Source organism: Pygocentrus nattereri, chromosome 29, assembly GCF_015220715.1.
Source record: "Pygocentrus nattereri isolate fPygNat1 chromosome 29, fPygNat1.pri, whole genome shotgun sequence".
In the NCBI taxonomy this organism is placed as follows: Eukaryota; Metazoa; Chordata; class Actinopteri; order Characiformes; family Serrasalmidae; genus Pygocentrus; species Pygocentrus nattereri.
In genome coordinates, this window is record NC_051239.1 from 1,877,288 (window position 1) to 1,899,787 (window position 22,500).

Genomic DNA, 22,500 nt, shown 5'->3' on the forward strand with positions numbered 1-22,500 from the left:
TATCGCCCCCTACGCTTCCTGTAGTGTATTACAGTCTGTCAGAGCGACCGTGTGGATCATATGAACATTATAGAGCTTTTTAAATGAAACAGTAGAAGCCGTATCGCCCCCTACGCTTCCTGTAGTGTATTACAGTCTGTCAGAGCGACTGTGTGGATCATATGAACATTATAGAGCTTTTTAAATGAAACAGTAGAAGCCGTATCGCCCCCTACGCTTCCTGTAGTGTATTACAGTCTGTCAGAGCGACCGTGTGGATCATATGAACATTATAGAGCTTTTTAAATGAAACAGTAGAAGCCGTATCGCCCCCTACGCTTCCTGTAGTGTATTACAGCCTGTCAGAGCGACTGTGTGGATCATATGAACATTATAGAGCTTTTTAAATGAAACAGTAGAAGCCGTATCGCCCCCTACGCTTCCTGTAGTGTATTACAGTCTGTCAGAGCGACTGTGTGGATCATATGAACATTATAGAGCTTTTTAAATGAAACAGTAGAAGCCGTATCGCCCCCTACGCTTCCTGTAGTGTATTACAGTCTGTCAGAGCGACTGTGTGGATCATATGAACATTATAGAGCTTTTAAATGAAACAGTAGAAGCCGTATCGCCCCCTACGCTTCCTGTAGTGTATTACAGTCTGTCAGAGCGACTGTGTGGATCATATGAACATTATAGAGCTTTTTAAATGAAACAGTAGAAGCCGCATCGCCCCCTACGCTTCCTGTAGTGTATTACAGTCTGTCAGAGCGACTGTGTGGATCATGTGAACATTATAGAGCTTTTTAAATGAAACAGTAGAAGCCGTATCGCCCCCTACGCTTCCTGTAGTGTATTACGGTCTGTCAGAGTGACTGTGTGGATCATATGAACATTATAGAGCTTTTTAAATGAAACAGTAGAAGCCGTATCGCCCCCTACGCTTCCTGTAGTGTATTACGGTCTGTCAGAGCGACTGTGTGGATCATATGAACATTATAGAGCTTTTTAAATGAAACAGTAGAAGCCGTATCGCCCCCTACGCTTCCTGTAGTGTATTACAGTCTGTCAGAGCGACTGTGTGGATCATATGAACATTATAGAGCTTTTTAAATGAAACAGTAGAAGCCGTATCGCCCCCTACGCTTCCTGTAGTGTATTACAGTCTGTCAGAGCGACTGTGTGGATCATATGAACATTATAGAGCTTTTTAAATGAAACGGTAGAAGCCGTATCGCCCCCTACGCTTCCTGTAGTGTATTACAGTCTGTCAGAGCGACTGTGTGGATCATATGAACATTATAGAGCTTTTTAAATGAAACAGTAGAAGCCGTATCGCCCCCTACGCTTCCTGTAGTGTATTACAGTCTGTCAGAGCGACTGTGTGGATCATATGAATAGTATATTACATATATTGTTGCTGTGCTATTACATGTTAACACACTGTTGTTGTTTCTTGTGCTGCAGTTACACAGTCAGGAGGAGCTGGCTCTGCGCTGGGCATGTTATCTCTCCAACCTGCAGGGCGGCTCCACTGAGCTGCACCACATCTTCAGCTGCCTGAAGACCATCGACTCCACACACGTGCGTACAGGGCGAAACGAGCAAACAAGACCGAGCTGCAGTCTTTAGCTGCATTGGTGGCTGCTAATGTATTTAGCTGTGCTTATGTACTTTATTCCATATCGCATCAGTCTATTAGAGTCTGCTTGTCTTGGCGTCATGCCAGCTGGTGGGGTATAAATTTCCCTTACTTGTTATCCACATTAGTCTTGTAGCTCCAGTGCAGAAAGAACTGTTTAACTGCGTCGGATGGAAACTTGGACTAGATTACGGCTGAATGGTCACTTTAAAGATGGGGTTTGTAAGATTTAGTGGCATCTAGTGGTGCAGTTGCAGATTGCAGCCAGCTGAATCCCCCTCCCTCACCCCACCTTCTCCAAGCGTGTAGTAAAACCTATATCAGGTTTTCTACCGTCGTCTGTCCCGATTTTGTTTTGCTTCTTCGTGTTTTCTCCTTTTGACGGCGGTGATTCACCCTTCCTGGCTTTTTCTTGTGCTCGATAATAAGTTCGATCCATTTGTTAAAATTTGGGTTCTCAAACTCACCGACACACCGGCACCAACCACTGATCCTTCTTCTTCCTGCGTCCTCCAGCCGGAGCTACAGCACCACCAAATTCAAGTTGCCGCTTCAGCATAAAATGTGAAAGGCGCCCTCTAGAGGCAGTGTTTGGTTTGGTCTACTGTAGAAACGTGGCGGCGGCGGCCTCTGTTGGAAGAGGAGACGCTTCATATGTAGATATGAAAAGCTTTTTTAAATCTAACAGTAACACAACGATTCGTAGTTACAGGAGCTTAAACGAATGAAAACATGGTTTCGTTTACTCTGTTCCATTTCTGCTATAATTGACCCTCTAAATCTCACACACTGCACCTTTAATCAATTTTCTCTTTGGTGTTTGAAGCTAATTTGCTTGTGTTATTGATCTCTTCCTTTTGCTGTTCTCAGATTGACCCCCTGCTGCTGCTGAAGGCCGCCCTCATCCTGCAGGCGTGTCAGCGCTGCCCCCTGGTGTTGGCGGGATGCGTGCTGTACCGGGGCAGGTGGGTGGGAATCGTTTAAAGCAGTTCTTCGCCGGACACATCTGCTGTTTTCCTGTACTTGTGCCGAAACACAGCTTTTAAAGAAAAATCTGGTGTAGCTTCCGCCCACAAGGAACATCGACAGTCCAGGACACGTTTGATGTTTAGAATTCCCACAGATCCTTAAAACGTCTTACATAGTCTTAAATTTTAAGATCATAAAATGCTTGGAAATGGCCTTTTTTTTACTATAAGACATATTAAATTCGAAGATGATGAAGAGTCATTGTGAGATTTAGTTCAGTCAGAATTGCCCACCAACCAAAAATGTTCAAGTGAAAGATCTCAATCTGTTCTTAATTTTCAGGCAGTCTGAATAAAATAGGTGTTGATGTAGAGCTGGACGATTCATTGAAAAGGAATCGAAACCAACATTCAGAATCTTTAACCATTAATCAGTTATTTTATAATTCTGAGCTTTGCCACTGAAGAACAGGGTAACAGAGTATCAGAGAAACAGATGGACTACAGTCTGTAACTGTAGAACTACAGAGTGCAGCTATACAGTAAGTGGAGCTGATAAACTGGACAATGAGCGTAGAAACAAGGAGGTGGTCAGAGTGTTATGATCTGTGTGTGTGTATATATATATGTATATATATATATATATATATATATATATATATATATATATATATATATATATATATATATATATATATCGTTGCTGTCGGATGAAAACCTTGTATCTCCATTTTTGGCATTTTTCAGTTTTTGACATAATTTGAAAGTGTCTGTTACTCTTTACATTATTTGTAAATTTTGTGATGAGAGGCCTAAGAGAAATGACCCAAAACGACATGGGAAAAATTCTGGTTCCATTGACTTACATTGAAAATGAAGTAGGTTTTTTCCTTCTCCTGTAAAGTTACTATTTTGGAGATACAAGGTTTTCTTCCGACAGCAGAGATATATATATAATATACATACACTGTTATCTATAAACATGGCCAAACTTGACGATTTGGGACGAAACACTGCTCCTGTTTTTGTTATTCTGTTTTAAAGATCATGTCAGAGTAACAGAGTCTTTTTTTTTTAGACCTCGCTCTTTACATATCAAATAAATGCAGCGACCGCATTCAGAAAGCACTTCATTAAACGAGCCGAGCAGATTAAAGAGCGTTAACAGCCGTTTTTCTTCGGCTTTAAAGGGTTAATATTGGCTGATCTGCTGAATTTGCTCTGATAAGAAGTCGGCGCTGTGAGACTCGTGGAGCTGCTGTGGTTTCTCTCCTGAGTGTTTACTGTCATGTTCATGCTGTGAGGCTCATTTGCTGCGACTCTCAGTGAAAAGTCAAAATTTCCTCCTAAATCTGTGGATCTCAGTGTTAGTTTAAGCTTTATGGCTCAGTCTGGACTAAGTGTGGTCAGCAAATGAACCTGCAGGTCGGTCAGAGAAGAAAGGCTCAAACGTCATCCAACTTCATTACACTGTAATCTTGCTGCCACCATCAGGTGAGAGGAAGAACTGCAGTGCACTTACAACACGCTCTGAAACAGAAGGCCGGACTTTGGACACCTCTGTGCTATGCTAATTCTGCTGGCCTGTGTGTGTGTGTGTGTGTGTGTGTGTGTGTGTGTGTGTGTGTGTGTGTGTGTATACAGGGTTGTGAGCACACAGATGGCTCCAGAGCTCACAGTGAAGGTGATGGTGCACGAGACGGAAACTTACAGCCAGGTAAAACACACAGACACCTGCTGACCTGAACGCTGTTACATAACAGAGCTGCTCACCAGCCCCGTCTCACTGCAGGACCACAGACTGAGAGCTAACGGTGTGACCTCCGGGGTTTCACCGCCGTCCAGCACGGTCACAACAACCGTATTCCTGACCCCCTCCGAGCTGCACACACTGCACTGCCCCCCAGTGGACAACTCATGCAGGTAAAGCTCAAAAACAGAGTCATTTAAAACGCCTAGAGTTTTTAAACACCTCAGTGTCACTGCTGGACTGAGAATAGTCCACCAACCAAAAATATCCAGCCAACAGCGTCCTGTGGGCAGCGTCCTGTGGGCAGCATCCTGTGGGCAGCGTCCTGTGGGCACTGATGGACTAGAGGACGACCAACACAAACTGTGCAGCAGCAGATGAGCTGTCGTCTCCGACTTTACGATGCATGACAGTAGAACATTTCACTGACAGCACAGCTCATCAGAGCACCGCCACAACCCGCCTTAGTTTCTCGTAGCTTAGTGACATCAAATTGATGCACAGCCGCTTTAGCTCGCAATATTAGTATTACAGCTCTTTAACGACCTCGTAGTTCGGAGGGTCCAGTGATGTTCGAGAGAAGAATGTTCACTGGACAAAATGAATCGGGTTCTGATCATTTTTACTGAACACAGGGGGGCGCTAGAGGCGATGTTTTGAAAGCTGTATTCGTTCTGGCCTATAGAGAAACGAAGCTCAGACCCGGAGTTCCTAATATGGGCATAACGAGGCCCACAGAATGACGACAGGACTACAGTGGTCTGTTCCGACATTGTGTCCGTGGCGCAGGACTTCATCCTTAATGCGTCTCTTCTCTCTTCCACCCTCAGGTCCAACGGGGGCCCTCAGCCTCTGGCCCGTCCTAGGAAGTCCCGCCTCTCCCGCACTCTCTCTGACACACCAATCGCCGATCAGGACCCAGCTGAGTTGGACCCCGCCCACTTCCCGCCGCTGTCCTATCAGACGCTCCCCTCCTCCCCTCGCTCCTCCCTTTCTGACGAATCATGCTTCAGTCCCTCCCCCTCACTGGTCAGCACGCCCCTCCGCTCCAGCCTCGTGAGCCGGTCAGAAGGAGGCACACCTCCTGAGTCACGTGACCGCGGTCTGCCCAATGGGACACTTCCGAGTAAGGTCACAGGGGGCAGTGTAGGTGGAAGTAGCGGAGTGAGCGTCCAGGAAGGTGAGCGGTTGGATTTGGAGAGCGAAACCAAGAATCCAAGTGAAAATCCTGAAGTTTGTTCGCTCCTGAATGGACATCGTTCAGAGCAGGACGACTTCAGCCACCAGCTGAGCGAGAGTTTAGCCAAACTGGGGCCGGTAAACGACCAGTCCAGCGGCAGGAGCGGCCAGGGAGGGGAAACGGAGCGGAATCAGGCGAAGGAGAGCAAGGAGACAGGTGGAGAGGCGGCCAGGGACTGCGGGGCTCACTCTGAAGCGTCTCTGCAGCCCATGCTTCTGTACCAGCACCGGGTCAGGGGCCTGGTTCTAGCTCTGCTGGTGGAGCCGAGCTTCAACACGCACCCTAGTGCCAAGGATGAAGTGGTCAGTTTGAAAAGCGGCGGTTAAAGATTTTATGTACGCAGTTTTTTACCCCAAATGTCCCCAATCGGACATACAGACGCATGCAGGCGTCGGATTATGTGGAGAGAATTCCGTGCACGCTGTCGTGTTTGCATGGTGGAACGAGTGGAACGTGCGCCAGAATAAAAAACAAAGGTTCTGTTACATCTCAAGTTACGTGACCTCCTTACTGAAAACCACTATTGGTCACTCTACCCAACGTGTTTCGGCTAATCGACTACATTTGGGCTAGACTCTACTTCCAGGGTTCTTTAGTAAAGAAAAGGGTTCTATGTAGAACCATGACCACTCAAACAAGCCTTTGGGGTTCTTTGCATCATGAAAGTGTTCTTCACATTGATTGAGGATGTGCTATAGATGGTTTTGTATAGAACCCATGAGGGTTCTTCTGTTACTATAAGCTTGACAGCTGAATAGTAGAACTCTTACATAAAATCATTTTCAAAAAGGTTCCGTATAGAACCATCTGCAACCCCCCCACCCACGTTCAATTTCACCATGCAAAGAACCATTTAATCATGTGATCATGCGAAGGGTTCTTTGATTGTTCATGGGTCTATATAGAACCACTTTCTTTACTACAGAACCCTTGAAGAACCGCCTTTTTTAAGAATGTACTTTACCACCAGCTGCATGTTAGTGAGCTGTGAAGGATGAGGCAGTGACTTCCACTGAGACCTGTTTAACACCGTCAGAACTGAAGGTTCTGTTCAGGTCCTTCATCAAGGTCCAAACAGTGTAAGTGTTCCCTCAGAGGTTCTACAGTGGTTCTAAGGTCTGATTGTGGAGCTTAAATCAGTTCCTCCAGGTGAAAAGTTGGTATTTGTACCTTTTCATAACCGAATGTTTTAAAACAGAGCAGTAGAGTAAAAGCCTGGAGGCGAGGCGAGGCGGGGTGTGTGGAGTCAGTCCAGCTTAGAACAGATCATCTCAGTGGATGATGGTTCAGTTATGTTCCCTGACTAAAGGCACTGAGATGGAGCCTTGAGGGTCCCACACCAGTGACAGGAGGGGAACCGATTTTGCACCGTTTGTCTCTTTAACTTTGCTGTTGCTCTTCCTGCAGTATCACAGCAGTCTGGCCTCTCTGAACGGCCTGGAGGCTCATCTCCGGACGACCTCCCCCGGGACCCCCGGAGCTCAGGGGCCATACACCTTCGCACACTATGACTGCATCCAGAACACGCTCACCAGTGAGTCCATATTCAGGCCTAATTTAGCCTCTTCAGCTGTGAAGCGGCTCCACGCGGCTCTAGACCTTTCGTTAGCCAACATGATGTGATAAACATGTTTTCAAGTGATAAACAGCCTTTTTAAGATTTTTAAAATCTTTGTTTTTAATCTCAGGTGCCTAAATACACACAGTACTCTGTGTGTGTGTGTGTGTGTGTGCGTGTGTGTGTGCGTGTGTGTGTGAGTGTGTGTGTGTGTGAGTGTGTGCGTGTGTGTGCGTGTGTGTGTGCGCGAGTGAGTGCGTGTGAGTGTGTGAGTGAGTGAGTGCGCGAGTGAGTGAGTGCGCGAGTGAGTGAGTGCGCGAGTGTGTGAGTGCGCGAGTGTGTGAGTGCGCGAGTGAGTGAGTGCGCGCGTGTGTGAGTGCGCGAGTGTGTGAGTGCGCGAGTGTGTGAGCGTGTGTGTGCGCGAGTGTGTGAGTGAGTGAGTGCGCGAGTGAGTGAGTGCGCGAGTGAGTGAGTGCGCGAGTGAGTGAGTGCGTGTGTGTGTGTGAGTGTGTGTGTGTGTGTGTGCGTGTGCGCGAGTGAGTGCGCGAGTGAGTGCGTGTGAGTGAGTGTGTGCGCGAGTGTGTGAGTGCGCGAGTGTGTGCGCGAGTGTGCGTGTGCGCGAGTGTGCGAGTGAGTGAGTGCGCGAGTGAGTGAGTGCGCGAGTGAGTGAGTGCGTGAGTGAGTGCGCGAGTGTGTGAGTGCGTGAGTGAGTGCGTGAGTGAGTGCGCGAGTGTGTGTGTGTGCGTGTGTGTGTGTGAGTGTGTGCGTGTGTGTGTGCGAGTGAGTGTGTGCGTGTGTGTGTGCGAGTGAGTGTGCATGTGTGTGTGCGCGTGTGAGTGAGTGTGTGCGTGTGTGTGTGTGTGCGCGAGTGAATGCGTGAGTGAGTGTGTGAGTGAGTGTGTGCGTGTGCGCGAGTGAGTGTGTGAGTGAGTGTGCGTGTGTGTGCGCGAGTGAGTGAGTGCGTGAGTGAGTGCGCGAGTGTGTGAGTGCGCGAGTGTGTGAGTGCGCGAGTGTGTGAGTGCGCGAGTGTGTGAGTGAGTGTGCGTGTGCGCGAGTGTGTGAGTGAGTGAGTGCGCGAGTGAGTGAGTGCGCGAGTGAGTGAGTGCGCGAGTGAGTGAGTGCGTGAGTGAGTGCGCGAGTGTGTGAGTGCGTGAGTGAGTGCGTGAGTGAGTGCGCGAGTGTGTGTGTGTGAGTGTGTGTGTGTGTGTGTGTGAGTGAGTGTGTGCGTGTGTGTGTGCGAGTGAGTGTGTGTGCGAGTGAGTGAGTGCGCGAGTGAGTGAGTGCGTGTGTGCGTGTGTGTGTGTGAGTGTGTGTGTGTGTGAGTGTGTGCGTGTGTGCGTGTGCGCGAGTGAGTGCGCGAGTGAGTGCGTGTGAGTGAGTGCGTGTGCGCGAGTGTGCGAGTGAGTGAGTGCGCGAGTGAGTGAGTGCGCGAGTGAGTGTGTGCGTGAGTGAGTGCGCGAGTGTGTGAGTGCGTGAGTGAGTGCGTGAGTGAGTGCGCGAGTGTGTGTGTGTGCGTGTGTGTGTGTGAGTGAGTGTGTGCGTGTGTGTGTGCGAGTGAGTGTGTGCGTGTGTGTGTGCGAGTGAGTGTGCATGTGTGTGTGCGCGTGTGAGTGAGTGTGTGCGTGTGTGTGTGTGTGCGCGAGTGAATGCGTGAGTGAGTGTGTGAGTGAGTGTGTGCGTGTGCGCGAGTGAGTGTGTGAGTGAGTGTGCGTGTGTGTGCGCGCGAGTGAGTGCGCGAGTGTGTGAGTGCGCGAGTGTGTGAGTGCGCGAGTGAGTGCGTGTGAGTGAGTGTGTGCGTGTGCGCGAGTGTGTGAGTGAGTGAGTGCGCGAGTGAGTGAGTGCGCGAGTGAGTGCGCGAGTGTGTGAGTGCGCGAGTGCGTGAGTGAGTGAGTGCGCGAGTGAGTGAGTGCGCGAGTGAGTGAGTGCGCGAGTGAGTGAGTGCGCGAGTGAGTGAGTGCGTGAGTGAGTGCGCGAGTGTGTGAGTGCGTGAGTGAGTGCGTGAGTGAGTGCGCGAGTGTGTGTGTGTGAGTGTGTGCGTGTGTGTGTGTGAGTGAGTGTGTGCGTGTGTGTGTGCGAGTGAGTGTGTGCGTGTGTGTGTGCGAGTGAGTGTGCATGTGTGTGTGCGCGTGTGAGTGAGTGTGTGCGTGTGTGTGTGTGTGCGCGAGTGAGTGCGCGAGTGAATGCGTGAGTGAGTGTGTGAGTGAGTGTGTGAGTGAGTGTGCGTGTGTGTGCGCACGAGTGAGTGCGCGAGTGTGTGAGTGCGCGAGTGTGTGAGTGAGTGCGCGAGTGTGTGAGTGAGTGCGCGAGTGTGTGAGTGAGTGCGCGAGTGTGTGAGTGAGTATGTGAGTGAGTGCGCGAGTGTGTGAGTGTGTGAGTGAGTGTGTGAGTGAGTGTGTGAGTGAGTGTGTGAGTGAGTGTGTGAGTGTGGGTGTGGGTGTGTGTGTGTACATAGGCATCTGGGAAACCAGCTCCCCCAATCCACCAGCCCAGCTCCTGGTTAAAGGACAGTGAGTGGGGTCAGGAGGTCTAAGAGCAGCCGTGAAGTGCTGCGTTTTTCCCATTCGTTTCTAATCGTTTTTAATTATAAATTATACATTAGGACAACAATTTGAGTGAAAAGCAGAATCTTTGACATATTTACATAAATATCAGGATTCCTTAGTATCTGATTTGCTTTAATGACCAGTGTTTGCTCAGGTTTGCCTAAAAGCCTCTGATCAGCAGGTCAGATTCGCTTTAGACTCGTCTGAACTGAAGCTTCACTGGACGAGATCCTCTCTGGGTGGGCAGGATAGCCCCCTAAAGAAAAATCCCACGTTTTCCGTGTGATCTCAGACTTTTGGACCCCACTTTGTACATATTGTTGGTTTTCTAGGTGAAAATAGTCGGATCTTCTACAGGGGCCGCACTGTTCCCCCCAAATATGCTAAATTCAGTAAATAAACAGTAACTGTGTGTTAACCTCTTCAGCTCCTCGGGACCACCGGTGGGTCCAAACCGCACTTGGTCATGTTCTTCATAACGTTCCTACTCCATAAGCTCCATTCAGAAGCTGGGCGTCGTGTGAGGCTGTAGCTCTTCTCTCCAGTCTAATAGACGCTGACGTCATTTTAAACCCTTATAATAAAAGAAGCTGAACTCAGTTTGTTTTTCTACCGAAAGTCGACGCGTTTTTCCCCAAATCTGGGCTCTAAACTATAAACAGCCGGCGTCTCTTCAGTGATCTGCTCTGGTAACATCACTTTTAGAGAACAACACAAAGAGCGGCCGAGATTTTTGGCTCTCACCAGTAAATTGTGAGCATATCGTGAAATGTGGAGATCATAAAACATACTTTCTGTTAATTTGAGGAGCTTTTACAAAAAAAAAACCGAAATAAATTAAAATTTACATTTATTTAATGCAGTTACTGAATAAACCCAAAGTATCCCCTGGTCAATAAGGGGTTAAATGTGCGGTGGTGTGTCTCTGTAGAGGGTGTGTTTACTTATTCACACTGTGTTCGTTCTCCTGTAGTTACTGTAAACGACCTGCTGAGTGTTTTGTGATTATCCTGTGTTCCAGCGAACGTTTGCGGCCGTTCCGCTGGTTCTCAGGATCGTCCGTTTGTGAAGGCCACGGCTCTGCTGCACTCGCACTTCTCACACTCGGACACGCTGCAGGAGGCCATCGTCAGGTCCGTGTCCGCCTGTTTAATGTCATTTAATAAGGTTGATATTAAAGATAATAGCGTTGCTCTGTTCTTTGGATGTTCATGGTTCTACAGGTTCTAGCTGCCTTTACCTGATGGTTTTAAGTATGCCGACAGTTTTCCAGCCAAAACGTGATGATAGTGCAGTATCTAGTTGAAGTGAGGCCCGTTTCTGTGCCACGTCGCTGCTGTCGCTCTGCAGGCTCTGTCTGGGGGGAGACGTCTGTAACGTGGTCTCGGCTCTTTCAGGAACGCCGGCTGTGCCGTGTACGGGACCCGCACTGCGGCGCAGGAGACCTACTTCCTCCAGCAGGGGGCGTCCTCCAGAAACTCCGGGATACCCAACGCCCAGGACAGCGCTTTCTCTCTGCCCAGTAAAGCTCGGCACCGCCTGCTCAAACACGGGGTCAACCTGCTCTGACCTGCTTCCTCACCCCCCCCCGCTCAGAGACGGAGGCCACGTCGGTCAAGTTTTATATATATTTTGTGTTTTGTGTATAATTTGAAGCCGCGCTGAGACCAGCACACACACGCACTAAATTATAGATGCCTGGTTATTGATTATGTATCGTCGTGTCGTCTGCTGCTGTACAGAGTCTCCGGAAGTGCACCGATGAGCGAGAGAGCCTCTCCTGAGTAGCTGCTAATTACGGATATATGGAAGCATGTAGTGTTTTAAGCTCTTTTCTAATGCATTTCTAATAAATTGAATTATTGTAGTACTACCGAGTCTGAAAATCCTGCACTTCATACTAAAAATGGCCCAGCTATGGACGGTTCACACAGTTCGGGGAGGGACCACTGTCAGAATTACAGGATAAGTCCACTGATTTTCTGTATAAGTAACTGGTTCAGATGTAATCAGAGCGGTTTGGTGTGAAATTCTCTGTTCTAGAGAAACTTGTTCACAGTGGTGGTGACGGGAACCAGACGTCCCTCTAAAAGCTCCTACAGAAAGTTCCTACATGAACTGGTTCTGAATTCACTGCCTGATGACTGAGACGCTGTTTTATGAGAGTTTAGAGAACTTCAACTCCATTCATGGTGGAGGGAGACGTGCAGGGCGCTGTGCGGCAAAATAGTCCCCAAAGAAAACTCATTATTCCAGATTTTCCACTGTTTTCCATCATCAGCATTCCATATAAGCTCAGAAGACTCGTGTAGGTTCTCTGGTGGTTCTGGATGGTGAATAAAGTGTCTATATCTGTGTTGTAGTCATGGCGACGCCTGGTTCCCATCACCACCTCTGTGAAGACGTCTGACCCGTTTCACACCGCTTTGCAGTCTGGTTCAGAAGAAGCGCGGATTGATTTTGAAGGAATGCCAGTGCCCTTATGTATTGATTTAGAGCTCATGAATCAAGAAAATGCTCGTATGTTAAACCAAAACAAGGCCTTGGGTCACTAAAATAGCACGTTTCCTACTCAAACCAGCTGCAGTCCCAGAAGCAGCCCCGAGATGTTCATGCACACTCAGACATTATTGTTATGATGCCAAGCCTGTAACGCTGGAAGAGCCCAGGTGTCTAAAACACCCTCTCCATCAGTCTGAAGAGCTGTTTCCCCATGCAGAGAACACTTCAATCATGCCACGGGTTCTTTGGGTGTTCATGGTTCTACATGGCTCTTCAGGGGCTGCTAAAGAACCCTTGAAGAACGCTCCTTTTTTAAGGGTGCAGTGTTGGTAGGCTTAGCCTCCAAGTGTTTACCTTCGACTGAAATGTTGATTTAAAACACCTGTAAATAATCTAGAAGGGATTGTGATGATAATATTTAAAAAAAGTCATGTTGAATCAAAACAGGGTCACTGGTTATATTAATAACAGTAATATTAATAGAAATAAAAGAATGAGTTTGAGAGTAATAGAATAGATTGTGTAAGAATTCATTTAAAATAAAAACACTCCTGGGTTTAAAACAGGTGCTAGATATTCAGTGGTTGGCCTCCACTTTCAGTGTGAAGACAAATGCACTGGTTCTTATTTGTCTATAAGGCGATTATTGATCAGCTTCCTTCATATTTGCATTTTTGTCAACAAATGAGTCTCAGAACAGTTTGATTTTAAGGTAATTCTTAGAGAATTACAGAATTGTTCTGTAAAGGTAAAATTTGAGCTGGGTTTTGAAATTAAAAATGTCTATTATTCAAATCTTGTTTTCCAAGCACCCTCCCTCCAAAATTCAACCCCATCCATTCATCCATCCATCCATCCATTTTCCAAGCCACTTCTCCCTCAGGGTCATGGGGGGGTGCTGGAGCCTATCCCAGCGGTCATCGGGCGGAAGGCAGGATTCACCCTGGACAGGTCGCCAGTCCATCGCAGCGCAGAGAGTCACAGACGGTCACTCACACCCAGGGGCAGTTTAGCATGTCCAATCGGCCTGGCTGCATGTCTTTGGACTGTGGGGGGAAAACCGGAGAACCCGGAGGAACCCCACGCAGACACGGGGAGAACATGCAGAGAGGACCCCGGTCACCCGGCCGGGGAATCGAACCCAGACCCTCCTCGCTGTGAGGCGACAGCACCACCCACTGCACCAAAAATTCAACCCCATTTCCAAAAAAGTTGAGACGCTGCAAATTGTGAATAAAAACAAAAAGCAATGATCTGCAAATCATGTAGATCATATTTTAAAGGGAAATACCACAAAGACAACATATCAGATGTTGAAACGGAAAAATGTTACTATTTTTAAAAAAAAATATTTGTCCGTTTTGAATTTGATGCCAACAACATGTTGCAAAAGAGTTGGGACGGGGGCGTGTTTACCGCTGAGTCCATCACCTCTTCTTTAACAGCTTTTACTACGGAGCAGTGCTGCTGTAATACAGTAAGAATGTGGTTTTACATCGTCCTGCTGAAATAATCAAGGCCTTCCCTGAAAAAGACGTCGTCTGGACGGCAGCAGATGTTGATAAAACATGTTTATATCATTCAGCTTTAATGGAGCCTTCACAGATGAGGACGTCACCCACGCCATGAGCACTAACGCCCCCTAAACCATCATGAATACTGGCTTTAGAACTGAGCACTGATAACAAGCTGAGTGGTCTTCAGCCCGGAGGACACAGTGTCCATGATTTCCTAAAGAATTTCAAATGTTGATTCGTCGGACCGCCGGACACTTTTCCACTTCCCCTCAGTCCATTTTAAATGAGCTCCGGCCCAGAGAAGGTGGCAGCGTTTCTGGATCCTGTTTATATTTGGGTTCTTCTTTGTGTTTTAGAGTTTAACAGCGTTTGTGGATGCAGTGATGAACTGTGTTCACAGACAGTGGTTTTCAGAAGTGTTTCTGAGCCCATGCAGTGATTTCCACTACAGGATCATGTCTGTTTTTAATGCAGTGCTGCCTGAGGGCCCAAAGATCACGGCCAGCAGATCCTGGTGTTCAGCCTCGTCCCTCACAGACAGAGATTTCTCCAGATTCTCTGAGTCTTTAATGATGTTCTGCACCGTAGACGATGGAAAGCAGAAGCTCTTTGCTGTTTTATGTTGAGGAACGTTCTTCGAGTTGTTGCTCTATTTGATGGTCCAGTCTTTCACAGAGTGGTGACCCCTCCTCCTCTTCACTTCTTTAAATGATTTGCATATCATTGCATTTTGTTTTTTGCACAGCGCCCCAACGTTTTTGGAAGTAGGGTTGTAAAATGAGTGGCGCCGTCCAGTAGAGTGAAAGCTGCGCTTCGCGCTTTTGGCCACCAGGTGCCGCTGATGTCGTTGTTTTTAATAAAATCGTGAATTAGAACTTTTTCGATACAGTTTAAAGGAGAAATAGAAGCAGTGGTAAAGAAAAGTGGCTCCACACTGCGCGGGCTATTGTGCTCTGATGGGGGGGGGGGCGGTTCTCTCAGCAGGGGCAGGTTTTCTTTTGCAAATGAGCGCATTCTTAGAGGTGCAGTGTAATGAGGGTCATTAGGGGGTGCAGGTAAGAACAGGCCTCATTATGCACGGGCCAGTGGGGGTGTGAATGGGCTGGGGGAGGAGAGCCCTTAAGGATCCGCTCAAATGTGCTGACCAAAGACGAACCCATTGTCAGAAGGAGCTCCAGCTGCCTGCAGCCTCTCGGACACTGCGTTTGGGGCTTATTTGGATTTTCTTCGCCATGCGTCCGTCCACTCTGCTGCTGATCCTCACCTCCGCGACCTCGCTGATGGAAGTACAGTGTGGATCTCTTTTTGCTCGGACAGCAAAGAGTCCGCCTCAGGAAGAGGTCGAGAAGAAGTGCACCAGCTTGGCCCTGCCCTGGACGGAGGCCAGGCTTCAGGGAGGTCACTGGGGTCACATCTACAGGCTGAAGGTTCTGTCCATGGGCAGAGATGGGGCAAAGGGGGCAGTTTTCCCCGAGCAGCCTCTGTTCGGCTTCGTCAGGCGGGTTTACCGCTGCTGTCAGATGGGCTTCCACTGCGGAGGAGTGAAGGGGATACAGGGCAGAGAGGCTGGAGGTAAGAGGGGAAGACCAGGGCATGATAACGGGACTTGAGCTGGCTTCTCACTGGAATTTTACCGTTCCACCTTAAGTGGGGCTGGGATTACAGCTCTAAGCCTGCTAAACTTTGCTATAAAGGTATGTCTTTCAGTTGGAACTCTCCGTTCCACCTTAAATGGGGCAGGGATTGCAGCTCTAAGCCTGCTAAACTTTGCTATAAAGGTATGTCTTTCAGTTGGAACTCTCCGTTCCACCTTAAATGGGACAGGGATTGCAGCTCTAAGCCTGCAATACGTTGCTTTAAACGAAACGAGGCTTTCATTTGGCACCTCACTGGAATTTTCCACCTTAAATGGTACAGGGCCAGAACGGAGCAGCTGCACCGTTTAAGGTGGAACGGAGAGAGCCAATTGAAAGCCGGGGGAACGGGAAAATCCCTTTATAGTAAAGTTTTGCAGGCGTCAGACTGAAACTACTTCACAATTTAAGGTGGAACGGAAAGTTCCTACTTAAAGCTATTTATTTCGAGCAGTTTTGCAGTCACCAGAATGGAGCAGCTGCGCCATTTAAGGTGGAACGGAGAATTGGAGCAAGAAGCCAACTCGCCCCCTTTTTTACGGCAAAATAACTAGTATATTCTATAATAACTGTAGTGTATTCTATAATAACTAGTGTATTCTATAATAAACTGTAGTGTATTCTATAATAAACTGTATTGTATTCTATAATAAACTGTAGAGTATTCTATAATTAACTGTAGAGTATTTTATAATAAACTGTATTGTATTCTATAATAAACTGTAGAGTATTCTATAATAAACTGTAGAGTATTTTATAATAAACTGTATTGTATTCTATAATAAACTGTAGAGTATTTTATAATAAACTGTAGTGTATGCTATAATAAACTGTAGTGTATTCTATAATAAACTATAGTGTATTCTATAATAAACTGTAGTGTATTCTATAATAAACTGTAGAGTATTCTATAATAACTAGTGTATTCTATAATAAACTATAGTGTATTCTATAATAAACTGTAGTGTATTCTATAATAAACTGTAGAGTATTCTATAATAAACTGTATTGTATTCTATAATAAACTGTATTGTATTCTATAATAACTGTAGTATATTCTATAATAACTGTCTCATCCACCTTTACGACCTCTACTCCTTGCATCTTCACCTTTCCACCTGCCTCCCTCTCATTCACACACATGTATTCCGTCTTGTCTCTACTGACCTTCATTCCTCTCCTCTCCAGTGCAAACTTCCACCTCTCCAGATTCTCTTCCACCTGCTCTCTACTCTCACCACAGATTACAATGTCATCTGCAAACATCATGGTCCATGGAGCCTCCTGCCTGACCTCATCTGTCAACCTGTCCATCACTATTGCAAACAAGAAGGGGCTCAAAGCTGATCCCTGATGTAACCCCACCTTCACCTTGAAACCATTTGTCACTCCAACTGCACACCTCACCACTGTCTCACTATCCTCATACATGTCCTGCACCACCCTAACATACTTTTCAGCTACACCTGACTTCCTCATACAGTACCACAGTTCCTCTCTTGGCACCCTATCATATGCCTTCTCTAGATCCACAAAGACACACTGCAGCTCCTTCTGACCTTCTCTGTTCTTCTCTACCAACACTCTCAACGCAAAAACTGCATCTGTGGTGCTCTTTCTGGGCATGAAACCAAACTGCTGCTCACTGATCTGAACCTCTCGCCTTCGCCTTGCTTCAACAGCTCTTTCCCATACCTTCATGGTGTGGCTCATCAACTTTATACCTCTGTAGTTACTGCAGCTCTGCACATCACCCTTGTTCTTAAAAATGGGGACCAGTCCACTGCTTCTCCACTCATCAGGCATCCTCTCACTCTCCAGGGTTTTGTTAAACAACCTGGTTAAAAAGTCCACTGCCTTCTCTCCTAAACATCTCCATACCTCCACAGGTATGTCATCTGGACCAACTGCCTTTCCATTCTTCATCCTTTTTAAAGCTGCCCTCACTTCCACTTTACCAATTCTCTGCACTTCCTGATCCACTATCTCTCCCCCATTGTCCTCCTCTCTCTCTCGTTTTCCTCATTCATTAGTTCTTCATAGCACTCCTTCCATCTGCTCAACACTCTCTGTTCACTCACTAGTACATTTCCCTCTCTATCCTTTATCAGCCTAACCTGCTGTACATCCTTTCCAGCTCTATCTCTCTGTCTAGCCAAACGATACAAGTCCTTTACTCCTTCTTTACTGTCCAGCCTCTCATACAGCTCATCATAGGCCTGAACCTTTGCCTTTGCCACCATTCTTTTCGCTATGTGACTAGCCTCACAGTACTCCTGCCTACTTCCTTCATCTCTCTGGTTATCCCACTTTTTCTTAGCTGCCTTCTTCTTCTGAATACTCTCCTGGACCTCCTCATTCCACCACCAACTTTCCTTGTCTTCTTTCCTCTGACCAGACGAAACACCCAACACATTTTTGCCAGTTTCTCTCACCACCTTAGCTGTATTTTCCCAGTCCTCAGGTAGCTCCTCACTGCCCCCAAGGGCCTGTTGCAATTTTTCCCTGAACTGCCTGGAACCATCCTCCTCCTTCAGCTTCCACCATCTAATCTTTGGCTCTGTCTTCACTCTCTTCCTCTTCTTTGTTTCTAATCTCATTCTACAGACAACCACCCCATGCTGCCTTGCTACACTTTCCCCTGGCACCACTTTACAATCTCCAATCTCCTTTAGGTGGCATCTCCTGCTAAGGATATAATCCACCTGTGTGCACCTCCCTCCACTCTTGTATGTCACCCTGTGTTCTTCCCTCTTCTGAAAATACGTGTTCACCACAGCCATTTCCATTCTCTCTGCAAAATCTACAACCATCTGACCTTCCGCACTTCTGTCTTTCACACCATACAGACCCAGCACCTCTTCATCCCCTCTGTTCCCTTCACCAACATGTCCATTGAAGTCTGCACCAATCTCCAATCTCTCCTCTCTAGGGACACCATCTACCACTTCATCCATCTTACTCCAAAATTCCTCTTTCTCCTCTAACTGACAACCAACCTGCATATGAACTGACCACATTCAAAATTACACCATCAACCTCCAACTTCAGGCTCATGATCCTGTCTGACACTCTCTTTACATCCAGAACACTTTTCCCAAGCTGTTCCTTTAGGATTATCCCTACTCCATTTCTCCTCCTCTCTACACCATGATAGAACAGTTTGAATCCACCTCCAATGTTCCTGGCCTTGCTTCCTTTCCATCTGGTCTCCTGGACACACAGAATATCTACCTTCCTTCTCTCCATCATGTCTGCAAGCTCTCTGCCTTTACCAGTCATTGCCCTATGTTCAGAGTCTCTACTCTAACCTCCACACTCCTGCCTTTCCTTCTCTCTCGCTGCCTTCTAACCCGCCTTCCTCCTCTCCTCTTTGATGGTCTTCGACCTACAGTAGTCCAATTTCCACCGGCTCCCTGCTGGTCAACAGCACCGGAGGTGGTCGTTGTTAGCCCGGGCCTCGACCGATCCGGTATGGCGATCATGTTTGTGATCCGCATGATAGTTTTGGCACAAGTTTTACGCCGGATGCCCTTCCTGACGCAACCCTCACCATTTATCTGGGCCTGGGAACAGCAGCAGGAGTACACAGAGTGCAGCCCTAATGGCTGGTTTTATAATAAATGTAGTGTATTCTATAATAAACTGTAGTGTATTCTATAAAAAACTGTAGTGTATTCTATAATAAACTGTAGTGTATTCTATAATAACTAGTGTATTCTATAATAAACTGTAGTGTATTCTATAATAAACTGTAGTGTATTCTATAATAACTAGTGTATTCTATAATAAACTGTAGTGTATTCTATAATAAACTGTAGTGTATTCTATAAAAAACTGTAGTGTATTCTATAATAACTAGTGTATTCTATAATCAACTGCAGTGTATTCTATAATAAACTGTAGTGTATTCTATAATAACTAGTGAATTCTATAATAAACTGTAGTGTATTCTATAATAAACTGTAGTGTGTTCTATAATAAACTGTAGTGTATTCTATAAAAAACTGTAGTGTATTCTATGATAAACTGTAGTGTATTCTATAAAAAACTGTAGTGTATTCTATAATAAACTGTAGTGTATTCTATAATAACTAGTGTATTCTATAATAAACTGTAGTGTATTCTATAATAAACTGTAGTGTATTCTATAAAAAACTAGTGTATTCTATAATAAACTGTAGTGTATTCTATAATAACTAGTGTATTCTATAATAAACTGTAGTGTATTCTATAAAAAACTGTAGTGTATTCTATAATAAACTGTAGTGTATTCTATAATAACTAGTGTATTCTATAATAAACTGTAGTGTATTCTATAATAGCTAGTGTATTCTATAATAAACTGTAGTGTATTCTATAATAAACTGTAGTGTATTCTATAATAAACTAGTGTATTCTATAATAAACTGTAGTGTATTCTATAATAAACTGTAGAGTATTCTATAATAACTAGTGTATTCTATAATAAACTGTAGTGTATTCTATAATAAACTGTAGTGTATTCTATAATAAACTGTAGAGTATTCTATAATAACTAGTGTATTCTATAATAAACTGTAGTGTATTCTATAATAACTAGTGTATTCTATAATAAACTGTAGTGTATTCTATAAAAAACTGTAGTGTATTCTATAATAACTAGTGTATTCTATAATAAACTGTAGTGTATTCTATAAAAAACTGTAGTGTATTCTATAATAAACTGTAGTGTATTCTATAATAACTAGTATATTCTATAATAACTAGTGTATTCTATAATAAACTGTAGTGTATTCTATAATAACTAATGTATTCTATAATAAACTGTAGTGTGTTCTATAATAAACTGTAGTGTGTTCTATAATAAACTGTAGTGTATTCTATAAAAAACTGTAGTGTATTCTATAATAACTAGTGTATTCTATAATAAACTGTAGTGTATTCTGTAATAAACTGTAGTGTATTCTATAATAGCTAGTGTATTCTATAATAAACTGTAGAGTATTCTATAATAAACTGTAGTGTATTCTATAATAACTAGTGTATTCTATAATAAACTGTAGTGTATTCTATAATAAACTGTAGAGTATTCTATAATAAACTAGTGTATTCTATAATAAACTGTAGTGTGTTCTATAATAAACTGTAGTGTGTTCTATAAAAAACTGTAGTGTATTCTGATAAACTGTAGTGTATTCTATAAAAAACTGTAGTGTATTCTATAATAAACTGTAGTGTATTCTATAATAACTAGTGTATTCTATAATAAACTGTAGTGTATTCTATAATAAACTGTAGTGTGTTCTATAATAAACTGTAGTGTATTCTATAAAAAACTAGTGTATTCTATAATAAACTGTAGTGTATTCTATAACAACTAGTGTATTCTATAATAAACTGTAGTGTATTCTATAAAAAACTGTAGTGTATTCTATAATAAACGGTAGTGTATTCTATAATAACTAGTGTATTCTATAATAAACTGTAGTGTATTCTATAATAAACTGTAGTGTATTCTATAATAGCTAGTGTATTCTATAATAAACTGTAGTGTATTCTATAATAAACTGTAGTGTATTCTATAATAACTAGTGTATTCTATAATAAACTGTAGTGTATTCTATAATAAACTGTAGAGTATTCTATAATAACTAGTGTATTCTATAATAAACTGTAGTGTATTCTATAATAAACTGTAGTGTATTCTATAATAACTAGTGTATTCTATAATAAACTGTAGTGTATTCTATAAAAACTGTAGTGTATTCTATAATAACTAGTGTATTCTATAATAAACTGTAGTGTATTCTATAAAAAACTGTAGTGTATTCTATAATAAACTGTAGTGTATTCTATAATAACTAGTATATTCTATAATAACTAGTGTATTCTATAATAAACTGTAGTGTATTCTATAATAACTAGTGTATTCTATAATAAACTGTAGTGTGTTCTATAATAAACTGTAGTGTATTCTATAATAACTAGTGTATTCTATAATAAACTGTAGTGTATTCTGTAATAAACTGTAGTGTATTCTATAATAGCTAGTGTATTCTATAATAAACTGTAGAGTATTCTATAATAAACTGTAGTGTATTCTATAATAACTAGTGTATTCTATAATAAACTGTAGTGTATTCTATAATAAACTGTAGAGTATTCTATAATAAACTAGTGTATTCTATAATAAACTGTAGTGTGTTCTATAATAAACTGTAGTGTGTTCTATAAAAAACTGTAGTGTATTCTGATAAACTGTAGTGTATTCTATAAAAAACTGTAGTGTATTCTATAATAAACTGTAGTGTATTCTATAATAACTAGTGTATTCTATAATAAACTGTAGTGTATTCTATAATAAACTGTAGTGTGTTCTATAATAAACTGTAGTGTATTCTATAAAAAACTAGTGTATTCTATAATAAACTGTAGTGTATTCTATAACAACTAGTGTATTCTATAATAAACTGTAGTGTATTCTATAAAAACTGTAGTGTATTCTATAATAAACGGTAGTGTATTCTATAATAACTAGTGTATTCTATAATAAACTGTAGTGTATTCTATAATAAACTGTAGTGTATTCTATAATAGCTAGTGTATTCTATAATAAACTGTCGTGTATTCTATAATAAACTGTAGTGTATTCTATAATAACTAGTGTATTCTATAATAAACTGTAGTGTATTCTATAATAAACTGTAGAGTATTCTATAATAACTAGTGTATTCTATAATAAACTGTAGTGTATTCTATAATAAACTGTAGTGTATTCTATAATAACTAGTGTATTCTATAATAAACTGTAGTGTATTCTATAAAAAACTGTAGTGTATTCTATAATAACTAGTGTATTCTATAATAAACTGTAGTGTATTCTATAAAAAACTGTAGTGTATTCTATAATAAACTGTAGTGTATTCTATAATAACCAGTATATTCTATAATAACTAGTGTATTCTATAATAAACTGTAGTGTATTCTATAATAACTAGTGTATTCTATAATAAACTGTAGTGTGTTCTATAATAAACTGTAGTGTATTCTATAATAACTAGTGTATTCTATAATAAACTGTAGTGTATTCTGTAATAAACTGTAGTGTATTCTATAATAAACTAGTGTATTCTATAATAAACTAGTGTATTCTATAATAAACTGTAGTGTATTCTATAATAAACT

At 43.5% G+C, this 22,500-nt stretch overlaps 2 protein-coding genes across 2 annotated transcripts in view; both read left to right on the forward strand.

Annotated features, from left to right (window-relative positions):
• hps4 (HPS4 biogenesis of lysosomal organelles complex 3 subunit 2) overlaps nt 1–11,553 on the forward strand; it is a 21,482-nt gene extending 9,929 nt beyond the window's left edge. The window contains exons 6-13 of the mRNA XM_037536026.1: nt 1,447–1,563; nt 2,492–2,586; nt 4,234–4,306; nt 4,382–4,512; nt 5,170–5,881; nt 6,987–7,113; nt 10,702–10,813; nt 11,078–11,553. Coding sequence (XP_037391923.1) covers nt 1,447–1,563; nt 2,492–2,586; nt 4,234–4,306; nt 4,382–4,512; nt 5,170–5,881; nt 6,987–7,113; nt 10,702–10,813; nt 11,078–11,249 — 1,539 coding nt within the window. The 3' untranslated portion in view covers nt 11,250–11,553. The remainder of the gene's footprint in view (nt 1–1,446; nt 1,564–2,491; nt 2,587–4,233; nt 4,307–4,381; nt 4,513–5,169; nt 5,882–6,986; nt 7,114–10,701; nt 10,814–11,077) is intronic.
• A 3,243-nt stretch (nt 11,554–14,796) lies between these two features.
• si:ch211-170d8.2 (uncharacterized protein LOC571755 homolog) overlaps nt 14,797–22,500 on the forward strand; it is a 12,878-nt gene continuing 5,174 nt past the window's right edge. Inside the window, exon 1 of the mRNA XM_017683903.2 lies at nt 14,797–15,271. Coding sequence (XP_017539392.1) covers nt 14,797–15,271 — 475 coding nt within the window. The remainder of the gene's footprint in view (nt 15,272–22,500) is intronic.